Below are 20,712 nucleotides of genomic sequence, written 5' to 3'. Positions count from 1 at the left end.
TGTTCCACTTGGAAAAACTCAAGAAAGCTGACATTCAGACGTTCCCACGGGGACCATATATACAGAAACATGGATGCACTCACTGCAATGTAAGTTTCTTTGGATAAAAGCACCAGCTAAATGGCTTATATTATATTATCCTAGACATAGAATGTCAGCTTTTTACAAATGGTAGGTCTAGTTCCTGCAATACTGCATCTCAACAGTCAATAGACATATCAAATGGGTGCCTTTTGAGACCCAAAAGAGTTTATGGTGTGAGGGCCTAGGCCTAAGTTATATTCAACTACTGTGTGTATTAGGTGGCTTGATCTAGGATTAATGTATCCATCTGCTGCAATGACACAGGAATACAAATGTATAAGTGTTGAGGCAAAAAGCATAATTTGACATGAGATCAGTATTCTGACTACGATACTGTGCATATGATATAATCCAGATATCTAATTTCTGGCTGGACTACTTCCCCTAAGGCTGGTTGGGGGGGGGGGGGGACAGAATGGAGTTAGGCTAGTATCAGTACTATTTGGCCTGAGAGTTGGGATCAATTCTGTTTCAATATTAGTATTTTTCTATGTGGACTTACAAATTGAATTTCAGTTGACTAGGCCCAAATAGAATCTGAAGTGGGGAGTAGTGGTGGCATGGTGGGGTTAGTGGTGGCCTAGTGGATAGTGAGTTGAACTGGTGATCAGATGAGTTCAAATCCCACCTGAGGAACACCACCACTAGTGTGTTCTTCAGTAAGGCACTTAGCCCTATGTTACTCCAGGGAGACTGTCCCTGTAATCTCTAATTGTAAGTCGCATGTTTGGATAAAAGCGTCTGCTAAATGGTTAAAATGTAAGTGGCCACAAGCCTGCTACTGTCAGATAGGGCTGGGTCGACATTAGACGTTATCAAATATGGTGACATTTCGAGCATACCGTATCGATGACATTCTAACAACATTGCGGCGGGTGAACCATTGTTCTCAATCGAGGATCGCGGCTGTGCTTTCCTGATCATCTGTTTCCTAAGCGAACATTCGCCGGCTGACATTTAAGGCAGTGTGAGCGAGAGCCAAAGTGCCTTTACACAGACCGCAGGAGTCCTCAAAAGAGCATGGCTCCACAGTAAAGTATTATGCCATACTGAATAATTTACAAGATTGACCTGACAAGAGAAAAAAAACGTGATCCTTCTTGATGGCTTGACAGAGACAAGGCTTTCCTAAGCCTTTTACAGACCGTTGGTTTTCAAACTGGTGAAATCAGCACGCTTACCAGGAACTTTAACATGCTGACTCTCTACTGTACGCAGCACTGAGCAAGCTGACAGCACGGCTGCTCAGGCTTGATCAACTGGTAGCCTTTATATAGGCACTACATTTTATAAACACACTGCTATGTCTGTCTGTTTTTATTGTATGTATGTGACCTATGTGTGTTTTTAATGTGGAAACTGTATTCTTGAGCTGCACTTTTGCCTGTCAAAGGAGAATTGATGTCACTGTGTGACAGACAATAAAGCAATCTTGAATCTTGAATCTTGAATAAATGCCACCAGAAAAAAACAAAGCATACATTTCTCTAGCATATGGGTACCACACACACATATGCTCAAACAGAAAGAACACCTGACACCTGGCAAAAGCATGTCTATCACCTTCTATCAGCACAGAGGCAACTGAGCGGTGGAGGCTGGTGGTGGAGGTGGAAATCACCTGTTGATGACTCATAACCAACCCACACATCAGCTACAACGAGCCCGTCCTCTCTGATCCCTACCTCCTACAGCTGGCCCCTGCAACTAAAGAGGGTAAAATCCCAATGGTCTGCAACAACATTCTTTTTCAGGACTTCTTCTGAGCCCAAAACTCTGAGGAGGAGGAGGAGGAGGAGGAGGAGGAGGAGGAGACCTGGACTGAAAGGGGAGGGGGGGGGGGGGGGGAGGCAAAACCACATCTGTCGTTCCCCGTCTCCAGAACCCCCTGACCTCTGACCCCCCAGCTGGGGACCGGGCCAGGGAGGGGTTCTGGATGAGGTCCAGCAGACCCGACAACTCTGAGGTCTCTGGCCAGAGGCCACCAGAGGTTTGGTCGAAAGACACATTAAAGAAACATCCCCCAGCTGTCCCACGTACAGGGGCGCCAAAAGCTGACGGGAGCCAAGAAAACATTTACACAAACACACAGCACACTCACACACACACACACACACACATACACACACACACATACACATACACACTCACACACACACACACATACACACACACACACACATACACACTCACAAACACATACACATACACACATACACAGCACAATATCTACCGTAGATTACACAAATACACACACAGCACGCACACACACACACACACACACACACACACACACACACACACACTCACAAACACATACACACACACACATACACAGCACAATATCTACCGTAGATTACATAAATACACACACACACACACACACACACAGCGCACACAACACAACATCTAGACTACACAAATACACACACAGCACGCACGCATACACACACACACACACACACACACACAGCACGCACTAATGTCTGTCCAACGGGGAGCTGACACAGCAGGGTGAAGGCACGCAGGAGAAGAAGAAGGGAAGGGGTGAGGAACATAAACATGAGCCAGTCTGAAGCCTCAACACACACACACACACACACACACACACACACACACACACACACACAACATCTGCTGCTAGTTAGTCCAGAAGGCCGTTCAATTCCTCTCTCAATCCCACAATAAGCCAGGCCTTTAACATCTGAAGGGAAAGCACGGGAGACTGAGACCCCCCCCCCACCGCCCCCACACACACACACAACGTACCCCATAACCCCAAACACACACACACACACACACACAACGTACCCCATAACCCCAAACACACACACACACACACACACAACGTACCCCATAACCCCAAACACACACACACACACAACGTACCCCATAACCCCAAACACACACACACACACCCAACGTACCCCATAACCCCAAACACACACACACACACACACACACACACAGGCAACATACCCCCTAACCCCCCCCCCCCCCACATGCACACAGCGTACCCCATAACCCCAAACACCCACACACCCACCCACACACACACACACAGACAACGTACCCCCTAACCCCACACACAACACACACACACACACCTCCCACTTGTGACGGAGGATAGACCTGAACGTGACCTGAATGCAAAAAATCTTTCGAAGTCGCTCGAGTGATCGTTAGCATTCATCACACACCTGAGAGACGTAATTAATTAGAAGCTCCTGCAAGCCAACCGCTGTGCTCTCCAATAAAGTCCCCTTTTTCTCCACAGCATGTAAATGAGTCTGAATGCCCTGGAACCTAAAACGTACTTCTCCCTTTTTTTCCCTTCGCCTTTTTACACTTTTGTGTGTGTAAAATTATTAGAGGGTTTTGATGGCGCAATCTAGGCACACACACTGACACACACACACATACACACACACAGATTTATAACTGGCCATGGCAATGTGTTGGAGTTGGCGCTGGAGCTAGTCAGCGGGGTGGGTGCTGACTAAATCACCAGTCTTCCTTTCCTATGACCCGAGAATCTCAAGAAGAAGTGATATTCTGGGTTCTGAGATTAGGCAAGGTAGGTTTGGACTTTGTCTAAATTGGGGTAGTGGTGGTCTAGTGGATAGTGAGTTGGACTTGTGATCGGAAGGTTGTGAGTTCAAATCCCGCCTGAAGCCACACCACTACTAGTGTGCCCTTGGGTAAGGCACTTAGCCCTCAGTTACTCCAGGGGGAATGTCCCTGTAATTCGTAATTGTAAGTCGCTTTGGATAAAAGCGTCTGCTAAAAATGGCAAAATTAAAAATGGCAAAATTAAAAATTAAATTGGTTTGGCCTAGGCCTACTTATCCAGTCCTCTCAGACCTACGGGAATGGCTTGGGAGTAGGTGCTAGGGTACCATTTGGAATTCAGCATGTGAAAATATTCACACATTCTGTGCCTTTTCACTAAAGTTTTTGTTGGGTTCTGACAGCAGAAAGCATCAGAGGGCCTGAAGGCACAACTGACATGCAAGAGCACGCACTCCGAATGTTCCCAATCACAAAGCCAACTGGCTATAGCCCACATATGCCAATGCTTCACCAACAGCTAAAGATTTTAAAAGAAAATGCTTTTTAGAAAAAGAAATCTCTTTAGAGAATGTAAGCAGCAAGTGAAGGAGCAACATCTGAAACATTTCAGATTAGACAGCAAAAGCTGCAAGTCATTTCTGCATAGCCTTGTATGAACTGACATTCTTTCATTAATACCACAGTTAATAGGAGCCTATAAAGAAGTGTGATTGTTCTGTGTAACAATGGAATGAGGGTACATTCCACAGTTACGACTCATCACTCTTTTACTGTAATTGGCTGACTGACTCATCACTCTTACTGTAATTGGCTGATTGTCCTTAGGGAACAACTTGGGAAGAACCGGGACATCATTACACCACCTGACTAGCTTTGAGAGATAGTAATCGAGATAGCAATAGCAACAGATTTACTGCTGACAGAGACATACCATATTTCTTTCTTCTCAAGTTTTTTTCCTTCACCGTGAGACTGCACTCAGGATCCATATTTCCCAAACTAAATGTTTAACAAAACGTATTCTCCATTCTATAGAGATCTTCTGCACAGCAGGGATCTCTCTCTAGTGTTTGTGTGCGATAAACTAAAGACGCAGATCTAGCCTTTGTCACGACATCTCATTCTGAGCACCATCCTCCCATGTCTCTCAGCTTCGTCAAACTCACTTCACAACACTTACCAAACAATGGAGAAACAATGTACTGCTAGTGTCTTAACTTTATGTATCTGTGGTATTCCCTTTGGGAGTTCAGAATTAAATAAATATATATATCTTTTTTTATATATGTTGTTCTTTTCTGCTTTATTGGGATAGAGACGGTAGAGATTCAGTAGAGATTCACAGGAAGGATGGGTGAGAGGGAGGAGGGATGACATGCAGGATAGTCGATGGCCAGAATCAAACCAGGGACCCTGCGATTACGTGGCATGCGCCTTAGTGAGCTACGCTACCCAGGCCCCATAAATATATATTTTTAATAAATTGCCCCTATATCCAGTATCTGTGTAGTAACGCTAATCCAGACAATGTTGTGTTCACATGTTACATAGTTAGGTACTACATGTTCACATGTTACATAGTTAGGTACTACCGTACAAATGAGAAGATGCTCAGGCTTAGAATGTTCGATTATTAGCGGTCCTCTGTGGCTCAGTTGGTAGAGCATGGTGCTGGGACCATATATACTGAAAAATGTAAAAGAAAATGTAAGTCGCTTTGGATAAAAGCGTCAGCTAAATGGCAAAACCTATTTCTTTATTATTATAATATATCAATGAGCGCTTTGGATGAAACAGCACCCATTAACCCCAGCACCCTACTATTAAGAGAAGGAGGAAGGGGTGGCTCTGGCTCAGGAGGTAGTGCTGGCGTCTAATGATCGCAACGTCGGCAGATCGGTGGTTTGAACCCCGGCTGGCCACATGTCGAGATGTCCTTGGACAAGACACTGAACCCCAAATTGCTCCTAATGAGCATGGTAGCTTGCCACCATTGGTGTGTGAATGTGTGTGTGAATGGTTGAATGAGAGGCCATTGTAAAGCACTTTGGAATAAGGTGCTATATAAGTCAGTCCATTAAGGAGGAGAGTAGAGAGAGGGAAGAGAAGGAGGAGAGTGGAGAGAGGGAAGAGAAGGAGGAGAGTGGAGAGAGGGAGCTTTGACAGATGAAATCATGCTAGTTAATTCTTCCTTCTTCCTAGCATTTTGACCGCTAATGCCCTCTGCCCCAAGCATAGATGACTTTTTCTTGTGATGACTGATGGATAGATGTTTCACTTACTTAGACAAATGTTTGTTGTAAGTCGCTTTGGATGAAGGCATCTGCTAAATGGCAAAAATGTAAATATAAATAAAATGGATGGAGTAAATAGCCTGCTAGTGTAGCCATGTCAATTAATAACACATGCTACAGTACATAGTGGCTCTACACCCATTTTCCGACAGCCGATATGTACTGTAACCTTCTAATGTACTGCAGGGCAATGTTAAGCTGCTATCGGGTAATGAGTGAGAAAACTGTTTGTAGGAGGGTTTCTTAATTAGGTGTGAGCGCATGAGCAAACCTTGCTAAATAAGTCTGCTTATGCAGATGTGATGTGCCAGCTTGAAGAACAGCAGGGTTTTAATAAACAAAGCACTCTGCCAAACTGACGTGCAGGCAGGTCTCCCTGCACAGCCACGGTCTATCAACTACTAAATACAGCGTTTAAGCGTGCTTATCATTCCAAAAGTTCAACTTTATGGGGCAGTTTCACAAACAAGGTTTAAGCCTAAACCTAGTCCGGGATTAAATCACACTTGCAATGGAAAATCTCCATTGAGGATGCTTTTTAGTCTATGATTAGGCTTAATCCGCATCCATGAAACCAGCCCTAAGGGGCAGTTTCCCCCAGACACAGATTAGGCCTAAACGTAGTCCTGGTCTAGATCATACTAGGCTACTCTAGTCTAGGATTGGGACTAATCTATTGGCCCTAGCCTATGTACCTAGAAATACCAAGCATTGCTGTACCCAGCAATATCAAGAATACTGATTCTTCATAGTGAAGAAATGACTAGGGCAGGATATTATCGAAAACCACATGTATGTAGCCAGATGTGGCGGTTCGGTTTGTCTCAGCGGTATCAGCCATAGCCAGGGTAGGAGTACCAGACCAGAGAGACTGATTGGACTCCCAGCCCTACCCTGGGGGGATAATCAACCAGGAAACAGTCTCCCTCATCCTCCCTTCCCAATCCTTACTTGATATTATAATTCCCTGGTTGGCATCCTTCAGAGAGTGTATACCTTTCAAGAGACCAAAAGCTAGGTGTAAGACAGGTTTACTTGAATGTGTTTTTGTTTTGTTTTTATCTTGACCCCTTTTTTCTTTCTTGGCTCTTTGCTTCGGAGCATGTGCCTTGAAGCTCTGACCAATTAGTTTCACCTTATATCACCTAATAAGCTTCCCTTTTCAGTGTATTACGAGAAACTGAGGCGAGCAGAGGAGGAGAGATTAGCATAGGCTTTATATTTCGTAACACGTTACCGTTTTTCTCCTGCATTCTGTTTCAGGCCGCAGGGCATTCATTGAATTTCTGTTCGTTTCGTCACAGTAAAAATTTCAATTATAGTAGGGGAATTTAATCAGAGCTCATTCTTGATAAAGGTCATGACATCCATATTCTGCTATTGTGACTGTGACATGAATGGTCTGTAATGTTATTGCAAGGAATTGTCTAGGCCTAGTGAATCGGTCAAAAGGTTCCTCAGAGTAAAGTTAACGGAGTTAACAGATGACTCAGAAAGAACTGTCTGACAGCCTCTTTTGTCTCACAGCCTCCCATAGTCACTGTGAAGATAGAAATGACATGTCATCCCCCTTGTGTTTCTGAATTTGGCACTAACTATCAACCCTTTCTATACAGACTGAGGCTGGTCAGGGGCCAGGGCCTTAGACTAGTGCTATAATGCTACATGAACCCTATGAGACCACACAGCCCACCCAGAGTCAGCCATATTATACTGAGTGAAATAACAGACGCCCACCCACCAACACCACAGGAGACATCCAGCTATTTGCACTTCAGATGAATAGCCTTAAGTCTACTCTGGTCCGAACTTAGCAGTGAATGTTATTGGTTTGAATTTCCTGGGTCCCTGCGAGCTTGTTACATTTTCATCTTGGCAAATCTAAAGCAAGCTCTCTTCACAAGCCCTATTGTTTCTTACTCTCTGAACTCCTTGAACAGAGAGTATATGCACATTTCTGAATCAGCGATCTACATCAAACAAACTCACATGGCACTTTAAAGGCATATATCCTCCATTTTACATGTTCACTCTCTCACAGATTGCTCATCTGGTTCTCTCTGGATAACCTTTCCTTTCCCTCACTACCCTTTCCTAATCCCTGCCTCACATCTCTGATTCGGTTATGTGCCTTTGGGTTATCTTTGGTTATTATGTGCCTTTGAAACCCATCAGTGTCTCAGCTGCCTCCTGCCTGCTGTGCACGCAAAGAGAGGAGGTTCGGAGCAGCCTTTAGTCTCTGGTTGCATGACAGGTATAAACCTTGGGTCTGTCTGGCCAGGGCCAGAGTTATTGGTTCTACCTGGTGTCTTCAATCAGCTACGCTCCCCGAGACAGACACCGTCTGGCCCTTTGATCTCTCCCACCCTCCAGCTCCTGGTGCTCCACATCAAACTCTGTGCAGAGGCAGTACAAGGATGGTACACGGTACTGCAGACTGTTTTGGTATGAGTTCTTCTTGCACACACGTGTGATGACAGTGTTTTTATTTCGAGTATCTTTAACCATAACATTCCATCTGTAAAAATGTGCCCAAACATGACATTCCTTTTGCCCATCATCATGCGTTTACAAATCATCAATCAATTATTGAATATGAACAATAGACTTTCTTAAAATAACACCTGTATTTGTGTTCAATTCTGACAATGAGAACTAGTGAATAGGTAGTTGAACCAAAATGTAGCCTAGAATGTTGATAGGCTGCAATAGAGCCTGGACTTATTCAGCTCACTTTCAGAGGTAAACACACATCTCTGGTATGCACGCTTGAGGTTTTGAAATCACAGGGTTGTGTTGGCGTGTGTTCCTGTCAACCTTCCATATACGATATGAACAGACTTGTCTCTCCTGATGTGTCACCTCTAAAACACCTCTAAAATACCTCTCATGACAGTCATGACACAATACAGCCAAAAGCTCAGTTCTTTGCAATATTCAAAGCTAGCCAGATTCAAGAAAAGTGTTTCAGCTACTTGACTCAGCTCAGGCTATGGCTACTTCATATCAACAGCCACATCTGTTTGTCATAGGCTACAGCTTCCTCTGCTCAGCACACTATGACCAACTCCATATAATAATTATATATATATATTAGGGATGTCCCGATCCGATATTGATATCGCATATCGCTGCGATATTGGTCCTGAATGCTGGATCGCAGATCGCACCAGAAAGAAAAATAGGCAGCGATCTGGGGCTCGCGATCTGGCGTGTCACTCACGTGATGACAACAGTAGTAGTCAGTCCCCCCCCCCACCATGACCACACACTGTACATACTTGTTGTTTTGTCCCCCCGCCCGAACTACCCATTGTACATATTATATGTCTGTCCCCCTGCCCGAACTACCCACTGTACATACTTTGTGTTTTGTCCCCCGCCCCCACCTGTGGTGTATGTCCCCACCTGTCCTACCCGCTGTACATACCTTATGTTTTGTTGTATTGTTCTTCCCATGTTGGATGTATGTTTATCTTGTAGATAGTACTAGTTATTTGTCTGTATTATCTTGTAGATAGTACTCGTTTTTTGTCTGTCTTACATGTAACGATTAATTGAGTATCAAGGACCCCAATTGAAATAAGCCAGTGGCTTTCTTGGGTTTTTATCCTGTTAGTTGACCTTGTATGTAATATGTACTTTCATGTACCTACTTCTGCAAATCTTCTAATAAAGTTTTCAATCAATCAAAAAACATGCATGAGAGTTGGCTAGTAGCTACCTGTGTGTAATGAGTCTGACAATGTCATAATGCCAGCTGGTGAAATCATAAACCATTTGCTTAAGTAATCTTTCGGTTATTTACAAACTACAGATGGTAAGCTTTCAAATGATGCGTCATACATTGAAATCGGAAAAAATGTCAAGACGACACGAGTATTTGAATGTTGGTGCACCAAATGGGAATGCGACAGGAGAAAAGTGACTGATCAAACAACAACAAACGCTGCTAACAGCTAGTGGCTAACAGTGGAACATCGCTAGGAAGTTGGAACGTCTAACTCCGTTTTTATAACATCACAACATGCTGATGGAACATCAACACATAACTACACGTAATTAGATAAACACACAGCCCTTGCTTTTGCCTGAGCGCCGCATTTATTTATATCGCAGCTATACTGATCCACCTTTAGTGGAATGGCCCCCAGGGGGCGTCTCTGGCTACACTTTTAAAAAGGGTCCGATAATTGATTTGCCATTTGTAAGAGAAGATAATTAGAATAAAAACCTGAAGGCACTAAAACTAGAAATCAGACAGTAACTCTTTTTTTTCTACAATGCGGAATGCTGCTGTTTAAATAGTTTTACCTTTAAACCAGTTGGTCACTGAGTACTGCAGAGTACTGTTTTTGTTGCTTGAATAAAGGCTGGCAGTCTTTAATAGCCAACTGTTGTTGTGGACTATATACTGGGGAAGTATTTGTTATTATTCAGGAGTAAAACAATAAATACAAATATCGGATCGGTATCGCAGATACCTGAAGCCCAGGTATCGGTATCGGTAGTGAAAAAATGGGATCGGGACATCCCTAATATATATATATATATATATATATATATATATATATATATATATATATATACAGTATATATATATATATGCCTACATATTGCAACAAACATTGTAATAGGCTTGTAATTGGCTTGTAATTGTAATAGGCTACTCATTATTAGTTATACAGAAGAATGACCTTACTATACACCAGACCCTAACCCTATTTGTCTTATTGCTACCGAATGTTGTTTTTCTCTCCTTGTGTTTACAAGCATTGGTGTGAGTGTGACGTAATCCTATCTTGAATCAGCAGCAAATCAGTAAAGAAGTCATTTCAATCAAAACAAATAATGTTTTAGAAAACAATCAAACATAACTCAACATTTACGAAGAAGCATGATATATTTGTCTACGATCTTGACTAGGCTTCGTCCGACGTAACTTCGTATGACTGTCAGGCAGAAGTGACACATGTGCCTCTCAACAGCCTAAATTATCCTCCGACAGAGAACAGTATTTTGCGTTATTTTAAGCCATGGCACACCGCACTGAAGACATTCCAAGCCAATTATAACCCGGACACTCGTGACTATAAATTGTGGAATATAAATTAATCAATGCGAGGTTGTTGATGGTTAACCGATCGGTCATTGGCCGCTTCACATCGGTGTCCGCACCACGATAGTGTCACCGCCTGCTACAGCACACCTGGAATAATGCGAAGTAATACTAATTCTGCTTATTACTTCATGATAGCAACCTGTGGCACATAGCGACACACTATCAACGTCAGGAAACCAGTAGCTGTGCCAGCTGGCCAGGGAACATATCACGCAGCAGGATCGGTTGATTATAATCTAACCCCCCAAAATGCAGTCCTGATTCAGGGCTCCAAAAGTATAACATGCAAAGTGTATATGCTATGAAAATATGAATAAATCCACACTGACAACCATATTAAGTTTTAGGGACCGCTGCCAGCGCCCACATATCGCTCCATATGGGACCCATGCTTTTGCACTGACTGGTTACGCTTTAGATAAGCCTATCAAATCCTCAGGAAATAACGGTAGCGATAAGTCGCTGTATCATACTTACACCAGTTGTAAATGCGATATGACCCCTCGGACAACTTCGGCACTAATTGTTCAAAAGCACACTTGCATTACCATATACTGTCACTATTGAATTATGTGTTGATAGCTTGAAAGAAAATATATTCTATCCAGCTCTTCATAATGCCGACCCGATCCTGTGCTCCGCCATTTTGGTAGTGATGAAATGGGGGAACCCGTCTATTTCGCGCACCGGGTTGCTCTGACCTGACGAGTGTCGAGAGCAGACCGCACCACACATCCATCCCCCTCTGAGTACTACTCACCTCCCATTCTAGAGAGGTTGTATGAGTGCAGATTGTAAAGTTTAACAATATTGATACATCTAATCAAAATAAATATGTCCCCCTCTTAGCAGATTTAATTTACAGATAGATTTCAATATTTATAACATTTTAAATCTGTGTTTTAAAATAAATATTTAGCAAAAATGTAATGATTTATTTGTAATGTTTTATTACATTTGTTTAAGATTTCAAACAGAACATTAATATTTAATTCATAAATGATCTATCCTGAAAAAAAGTATATAATTTATCATTAGCCTATATATTTAATTGAAATCTTAAATCTGGATGACCAATTTCAGAGATTTACACTTTTCCAGATTTAATAAAACTGATGATAACATTCCATAGCAAATCCGGAAATCTTATATAAATCATAAAAAAAACATGTTTTTTGTTGTTGTTTTTTTGTTAGTTTTTTTTTACCAAATATTTAGTTGGAATATGGTGGAAATGTGTAATCCATATATTTTTTATATAAGATGTATAAATCTCTTAGGAAGTAAGTAGTAAGTAAAGTAAGTAAGTAAATCTAAAACTGAGATTTCGAGAAAATATATGATAATCAACCCCATCCGCCTAAGGAGAAATGGGTGTTTACTGGTTCAGTGACCAGACAAGGCTGTCTAAACAGGTGTGAGGTCAAGCTGCTCTGCTATGTGTGTTGTCATTGTCTGGTAAAGGCATAAGGTTAGCTGGTGTCATAAAATTGGGGCTGCTGGGGCACCATGCGTGAAAGTAACAGGAAGAAACGTTATAGGTATTCTTGGAGGGTATTCCATCAACGTTGCTAAAGGACAATCCAGGCTTATTTTGATAAATCCCGCAAGATTTATACAAAAAATTCAGCCTTATTTGTAAGTCTCACGACGAGACTTAAATATCAAAATAAGTGTGAATTTTCCTTTAGTGACATGATGGAATACCCCCCTGATTTGGTTGAAAAAAGGGACACAAGTAGGAAACAAATATCTTGAAATAAAATCTTGGAATAAAATCCAAATCTGTCAAATATATATATATATATTTATTTGTCTGACTTTATACCTTAAGGTATCACTTTAGCTCATAATGAAAAGAAGCCATATCTTATGTCTCTATTTGTATGTCTTATGTGTGATCAAAGTGCAGTGTGTTTCTGCCACCTAGTGCCGTGGTCGTCTTATAGTTGTTCCATTTTCCCAGAGTGTTCTATAGGCAATATAATAGATTATATTTTTCAATTATATATTTTTTTCAAACATACTCTATTTCAGGGCTCCAAAAGTAAGCTATTGGTGAAAAATCATGTAATGTCCAAATACAGTGCTCAGGTTTAGTATTCAGTTGACAATCCTTTGCATGCAATAACTCCCTTAAGTCTGCGACCCTTTGATCCCACCAGACGCTGGATATATTCTCTGGTGATTCTGCCAGGACTGCAGATATCTTCAGTTGTTTTGAGGTATTTTTGCCTACATTCTTAAATGAAATGCATGTTCAATTGGATTTCAATCAAAAGTTTAAAGATTGACATGGCCAGTCAAGAACTTTCCGCCCTTTGACCCTGAAGAACTCCCTAGCTGCTATCTTTAGGGTCATTGTCTTACTGGATGATGAAGTGCCATCCAATGAATTTCGAGGTATTTGCTTGTACTTGAGCAGACAAGATGTTTCTTACACTTAAGAATACATTCTCCTGCTGCTGTCAGCAGTAACATCAGCTATACATGCCCAAACCATAGCACCCCCTCCACTGTTTCACAGATGAGATGGTATGTAAATCTTCGGCAGATCTTTTTTCAGATTTCAGATCTATTTGTAACAATTAAGAATTTCATATGAGAAATATTAGCCTATTACTTCAGTCCCAGGGTTTGACTGGGGTGGGTGTAATCTCAAGATACTGGGTTCCAAGATTATAGTGGGTGTGAACTACACTATTATAAACAAATAAACTAAGGTCTGGTCAAATAAGAATGGATCGAGATATTTAAAAACTCCATGTTCTGGTGTTTTGCTGTCAGGTCTAATGTCATTTCCACAATTAGCTGGCTACAACGGCCAACATAACTTTGAGACGGTTAAAACCGTAAAACGTAGGTTCTACCGAGATTTGAACTCGGATCGCTGGATTCAGAGTCCAAAGTGCTAACCATTACACCATAGAACCTCATGACCGCCTCCGCGATAAAGAAATACCATATAATATAAGTACCAAGAAGAGTTGTAGGTTTTGGTATCCTTTGGTTGTGGGAAGAATAGTTCTTGATTGTGTATCAATAATGCGATATGTGTACATTATATTGGCCAAGATCTTGCGAAAGATCAGACCGAATCCGTCGGAGCTGACGCCCAGGGTGCGTTCGTAAAATTGCTCTGAGAGCGCCGGAGCGCACACTGGGAACAACGTCATAGAGCGACCGAGTAATTTGATTGGACGAGAGGCATTCCATGAGTGCTGATCAAATTTACAGAGCAAATTTACGAACGCACCCCCAGCTGACAGGCAGCTAACGTCACAACAAAATTCCCGGAAGTACTAAAACTAGTCGCTGTTGCGGTCCGTTAGGAGGCTTTGAAAATCCCTTGCTAACAAGCTAAATCGCCTACTTTAAGCAAACTGTACAACGGGGATATTGTGATATTGATCAGTTAGAAAATGGGAACCAGAGATGATGAATATGATTATCTATTTAAAGGTAAAATTCAAGTATTGCTATCTGATAACATTAGCCAGCTAGGTTAGCTACTGTCATTGTCAAGCCAGCCAACAAAGCTAGCTAGCTACGTTATCTAGCTAACATATAGAGATAACCTTAGCTAGCTGTCACCCTCTTCTTACTTGACTTGTGTAACTAGTTTGTAAATCACCAAGCTTAATAGGTCAACATATCAGGTTTATCACAATAATGTAATGGACGTGCTGATATATAGCTAATGGACGTAGGTAGCTAACTATCTACATTACAGTTGAAATAGGATTGTAGCTAGTAAAGGAGATGGAAGGATGTCATTCCATAGCTAACTAGCTGTGCTGTTTGTCCCAGACAAGCTGACATCATAGCTAGCTGGCTACAGGGGGGGGTTGATGTGTGTGTTTATCAAGGTTGTAGCTGGGTAGCTAGACACTAGCTTACTTACTTACTATTTTTGCCTGGGCTGTAGCTAGCTACCTATCTCAGCCCTTTTCAACAAAACAGTTGCCAAGCAATTATAGTCAACTGTTGAAAATAATATCCGTTTGCTTGCTAATTGAATTTGTACAAAATGTCACAGAGGCCTGCTATGTTGATGGCTAGCTTTTTTTCTGACAGTTTTTGTTGCAGCTACAATTAGTACTAAGTCTGTTCATTTATTTTTGTCTGTGCCCAGTTCAACAAGTTAGCCTAGATATTAATCTATGTCATTGTCCTTGATATTTAAGCAGTTGATCAAATATTTCATATGGATGCCTGCCAAAGGGACAATGTCTGTATGACATAGGCTACTAGTACTAGGCTGCTGATGAATGCCATTTAGGTTCAGTGTAGACGTGTTGGATTTACATTGTTTTAACTGATCTCCATTGTGTGTTTCAGTGGTCCTGATCGGAGACTCAGGTGTAGGGAAGAGTAACCTGCTCTCCCGTTTTACTCGTAATGAGTTTAACTTGGAGAGTAAAAGCACTATCGGGGTGGAGTTTGCCACCCGCAGTATCCAGGTGGATGGGAAGACGGTGAAGGCTCAGATATGGGACACCGCTGGACAGGAACGCTACCGGGCTATTACCTCAGCGTGAGTATGGAAGGAGGGCAAGGCGAGGGGAGCGGTCTTTACCATCCCTATGTCATTTGATAACATGAGCTATTCTTGCCCTGAATCCCATATCAATCCTGAGCCCCTACCCCCCCAGGCTACGGAGATGAGTTGGACAGGTGTAAGCAATATTGTGGAAATGTCACCACATCTATTGAGGGCAAGATGGTGTACTGCTTAATTCTCACAAATCCTCTCATATCTAATCAAATAAAGAGCCGCGGGGGTTGTAGTCTCGTTCTGGTGGCCCAACGCCTCAAACTTAGCCTTCATTTAGGCCAATAGAAATAGTGTTGAAAACAGGCCATTGGCTTTATTGCGCATCAATCATAGCACCCCCCCCCCTACCCCAATTCCTCTCACAGTACACCTTTCTGATCCTGAGCTACGCCTTGCAGATGTGTGATCACCTGATATCCAATAATAGGAAATACTTATGCTCTGTAAATTCACTCCCACTAAGGCCAGGATTGGGTCTTTGGTATTCCAGGCTCGTATGCGCCGTTATCAATAGCCTGGGACAAGGGTAAGGAAGGGGACAACGGGGTTGACTTGTTTCCCTTTTTCATGGAAGACACTTGTTCTGGAGTCCCGTTGAAACTCATTAGGCCTACGCGGCACGGCGGTATCCAGTGATAGATTATGTATGGTAATGACTGTAGAAATAATAGCCTCAGTATGCTCTGGGCATACTGCATACAGAGTGGAAATGTGCATAGCGATGTAACACGTGTGCATGTAATGTCAACAGTATGACAGAGAAAAGGATGCAAGCATTTTTTCGTCACTAGACTACGTCAAATAAATAATCTCTAATAATAATAATCTATGTATGTATCTGTGGATTTCGCTTTCAAATTCCCATTCAGATAGTGAGGTTATTATTAGTACCAACAAATTAATGAATTAGGCTACATCATATTTGTGGGTCCAGTCTGTCTCTAGAGAAGCGCATGCACGGTTGATTATTGCACATTGATCTTGAGATGTTTTTCAGCAGCGAGCAGCGTGTGACCACAGCCCTCTAGTGCAGAGTAGAGTCAAAGAAACACGATGTCAGCACATCCCCCACGGCCTATTCATGCTGCCGTAACAGCCATGGGCCTACATTAGATTACATTCAATTACACTTTATTGTCATTGCAGAGTAAAGTACCAGACAATGAAATGTGGTTTAGCGTCTAACCAGAAGTGCAATAGTGATATAGTGCAGAACATGATATGGGATATGTGCAGTTATGAAGTGATAATTACAGTATGTTAAGTACAGTAGGTAGTAGGTACAAGAGATGGATAACAGTAAGCGATGTACAGTTAAGGTAGCTATGTACAGTATGGTGTAGGCCTATACATATATACAGTATATATAGATATAGAGACTAATATAAAAAATGGGGTAGGCCTATGTACAGATATGTAAAAATAAAGAAAAAAGCTCATCACATGCATAATGGTAGCAGCAAGGAGATGGGAGAAGATGCCCTAATCCTCACAGTTGCACTAAGGAGCGCTATAGGAGATATTTTCTGCCTGCCGCAATAAGATTGTACAACTCCTCCTCCAGCTGGCTTGATCGGTGTGATCAGCGTTGTGCTGGGGGATGGTAAATCATGCTGGTCTGTTTTTACTGTAATGTTCAGATGTCTATTTTAATTTTAATTAAATGTTATTGTATGCCTTAATATCACGTCGGAGATCTAATTGGTGCGTTGATTACTATACTTGGCTAAAGTACTATTGTCACTTTATTGTCGCTTTTTATTCCTCATTACTGAATCGTTGATTGTTGCGGACTGCTGTTGTTGAGCGTGGAGCAAGACCCCAAAACATCTCACTGTCAATTACAACTGGATGTGACATAAGTGACAAATAACATTTGGTTTGATTTGCTTTGATTCATCCTAGATCTTCAGTCACGTTACTTTACTTATTGTACTCTACTCTATTATTGTGATTTTGTATCTTGCTGCAATGCCAATGTTGAGGAACCTAAGCCATAGAATTGTACTCTTGTGTACATTGGGATGTTAAAAAAAGCGTTTCTGATTGTGATTGTGATGTCGTCCTCCTCCAGGTACTACAGAGGGGCGGTGGGCGCCCTCCTGGTCTATGACATCGCCAAGCACCTGACCTATGAAAACGTGGAGCGCTGGCTGAAGGAGCTGAGGGACCACGCCGACAGCAACATCGTCATCATGCTGGTGGGCAACAAGAGCGACCTGCGCCACCTCCGGGCCGTGCCCACCGACGAGGCGCGGGCGTTCGCTGGTGAGAGAGATTACACTACATTAACATTTACAGCTTTGGCATCTAGCAGATGCCTTTATCCAAAGCGACTTACAACAAGTACATTTGTATCCATCAGTCATCGCAAAAAAAAAAGTAATCTATGGTAGGGCAGTCATAATGCTAGGAAGAATTCATTATTAGTAAAAAAAATATAAAAAATAAATAAAAATATTACAGTAGAGGATATGAAGAGGTCTTAGGAGGGGCAGTTAAGAGATCTGCAGTCACTCACTGATGATGTTTTGTTTCAAATGTGGTTTTATTAGAGTCGTTAGAGTCGGTTATGTTGTTACAGTATAGGTTATGTTATAAACATACAAATATAACACAGAATGAGGCCTTGTACATCACAGGTAGGAGTGAATTGTATTCCTTCACGAGGGAAGCCTGAAGTCTGTTCTGACTTGTTTTCTTTTGTTGTTGTTGTGATTGTCCCCTCAGAGAAAAACGGGTTGTCTTTCCTTGAGACGTCAGCCTTGGATTCCACCAACGTGGAGACGGCCTTCCAGACCATTCTGACAGGTAGGGGGTTGTGTTGTGATGTACATTTGCTATGCTCAGGCCAGGGGCCATTGGCAGTTGTAGTGCTAGAAGAAGGAAGAATTTATTTACTTATTTATTTTTAACATTAACAGTAGAGAAACTGTACAGGGGTGTAGATGTTTCAGGAGGGACAGTTAAGGTGTAGCCTGAAGAGATGGGTTTTCAGTCTACGGCGGAAGATAGGGAGTGATTCTGCAGTCCTGACAGCAGATGTCCTTTTGTACTGTAGCTGACATGTCTGTTGTCATGTGTCTGACAGGATCTGCTAACTTTTAATTTTTAATATTTTATTTTATATTTTGTGGGCAAAACATGCCGACATGGGCATAATGTGTGCTCTGTAGACTGCGGTGCTAGGCCATTGGACCACCGCAGGCCACAGGTTCTGCTATCTTGAATTGGTGTATGTTGTACCTGGACAGACCTGATGTGACACAGTTTTCTCTCTCTTTCTCTCTCTGTCAGAGATCTACCGCATCGTCTCTCAGAAGCAGATGTCAGAGCGGCAGGAGAGCGACATGTCTCCTAGCAACAACGTGGTCAACATCCAGGTCCAGCCCACCGAAAACAAACCAAAGATGCAGTGCTGTCAGAACATCTAGCTTAGACGTGTGTCCCATCTCCCTCCCCCTGCCTCCCCACCTCATATACCTGCTAGGATCCCCCCCCACCCCCCCTTCCCCTCCCCCTACTCTCCCCTCCCTCCTATAAGACTGCCATGGTGCTGTGAAGGGGAGCTGTAGCTTCAAGGCTGTAGCTCCGCAGAGCCACTTTCCCTGAATCCTAAATCAACCCTCCGTCCCTCGCCCATGTGCATTGGTGTACATCGGAAATAGATTGAACGGTTGTAATCCCCGGCCGACCAGAGGGTGAGACGACAGTTACAGTGCTATTAGTTACAGTGCTACTAGTTACAGTGCTACTAGACCTCATGTTGCTTACACCGACGTATCCAATCCTCTCAGGTTGACACAAGTGCCTCGGGACAGCGACTAGCGTTGATTAGGGATTCAGGGGTAGTCTCCCCCCCCCACCTCCCCTATCCCCCCCCCACCTCCCCTATCCCCCCCCCCCCTCTCCCCAGGGTTGGGATCTGAGATGTCACCATCTGGAGTTGTTCCCAAGAGCCTATTCAGCCCTGTAGGCATTTCTTATCACTTTAGATTTAATACTGTAGATGCGCTGACGTCACACAAATGTCTTAATATATGAATGTGATTTTCTTTATATACTTTTTTTTTTACCCCCTGTCCTATTCTTCAATTACTGTGTGTTTTTTTTATTTACCACCCTATGTCTATTCTTGATCTACCTTCTCCATATTGTATCATATTTACTAATGTATGTATTTAAAGCACACTGGCGTGGACGGTCTGTTGTGTTATTCCTATTGACGACCTCCCTCCTGCCCGCCAGTTAGGTTAGCAACCCCCCCCCTCTTTAGTGCAATGTACTGTTAGAGACTGGTAGCTTTACAAACACTTGGATGTATCAAGCTGATGTATCAGTGTAAAAGTGTGCGGTCCCTTGCGGTAGACAGTGTTTGACAATTTGGATCAGATTGCTGTCGATATTTATAGCGAGAATTACACTATAGGACCACTGCAGTGGCTGAGTTTCGACTTTGCCGATCGATAAGGCCGTGCAAACTTGGTTCATTGTTTAGCTAGGCCCCCGCCTCACTTTAAAACAAATAAAAATAAAAAGATGATCAATTATGGTTAATGCATTGTTTTCTGATCGTGCCGATCCAAAGCATAGGAGAAGTCGTCTATGGTTTTGTAGTTATTATTTTGGTGTGAGCCGCAAGCGTCAACACAAGCTGGTGGTGCTGCAGCACAGCTGATAGCCGACTAAATCTCACCCAGAGCCCCAAATTCATTATGTCATTATGTACATACTAATCAGGCTGAAATGTAGCAGAATATTTCTCATAGTTATGTTTATACAACTAGGCTGGATATTCGTACCCTCAATACACATTGATACTCTGAAAAATTAAATCTGTTAAACAACAAATCAGGTTTGCATGGTCTAAAGGGCAAATGTTAACTTGACATGTAGACGTGAGACAGCCTTGTTACTTTGTTTACAGTAATGTGGCCAGCTAGGACCAGCTTTGCATGTTGTAGTGATACAGTATGTGTCATTATCGTATGATACAGATACACTCTTGACTGAATACAGAACACTAACATTACTCTGAAACCACGTAGAACGTCACTAAACAATCATATCTTATGGGATAT

At 42.4% G+C, this 20,712-nt stretch overlaps 1 protein-coding gene across 1 annotated transcript; it reads left to right on the top strand.

Moving 5' to 3' along the window:
- The first annotated feature begins 14,464 nt into the window (after nt 1-14,464).
- LOC308158820 (ras-related protein Rab-11A-like) lies at nt 14,465-19,924 on the top strand. Its single transcript, XM_080532524.1, has 5 exons — nt 14,465-14,535; nt 15,415-15,610; nt 17,706-17,899; nt 18,362-18,442; nt 18,929-19,924. Exons 1-5 carry the CDS (start codon nt 14,496-14,498, stop codon nt 19,063-19,065), a joined length of 648 nt encoding a protein of 215 aa, XP_080388650.1. The 5' UTR covers nt 14,465-14,495; the 3' UTR covers nt 19,066-19,924.
- The last annotated feature ends 788 nt before the right edge of the window (nt 19,925-20,712 follow it).

Source organism: Nansenia antarctica (genome assembly GCF_963989245.1).
Source record: "Nansenia antarctica genome assembly, chromosome: 5".
Classification (NCBI taxonomy): domain Eukaryota; kingdom Metazoa; phylum Chordata; class Actinopteri; order Argentiniformes; family Microstomatidae; genus Nansenia; species Nansenia antarctica.
The sequence above is the reverse complement of the archived record's forward strand: the minus strand, read 5'-3'. Positions and strand labels throughout refer to the sequence as shown.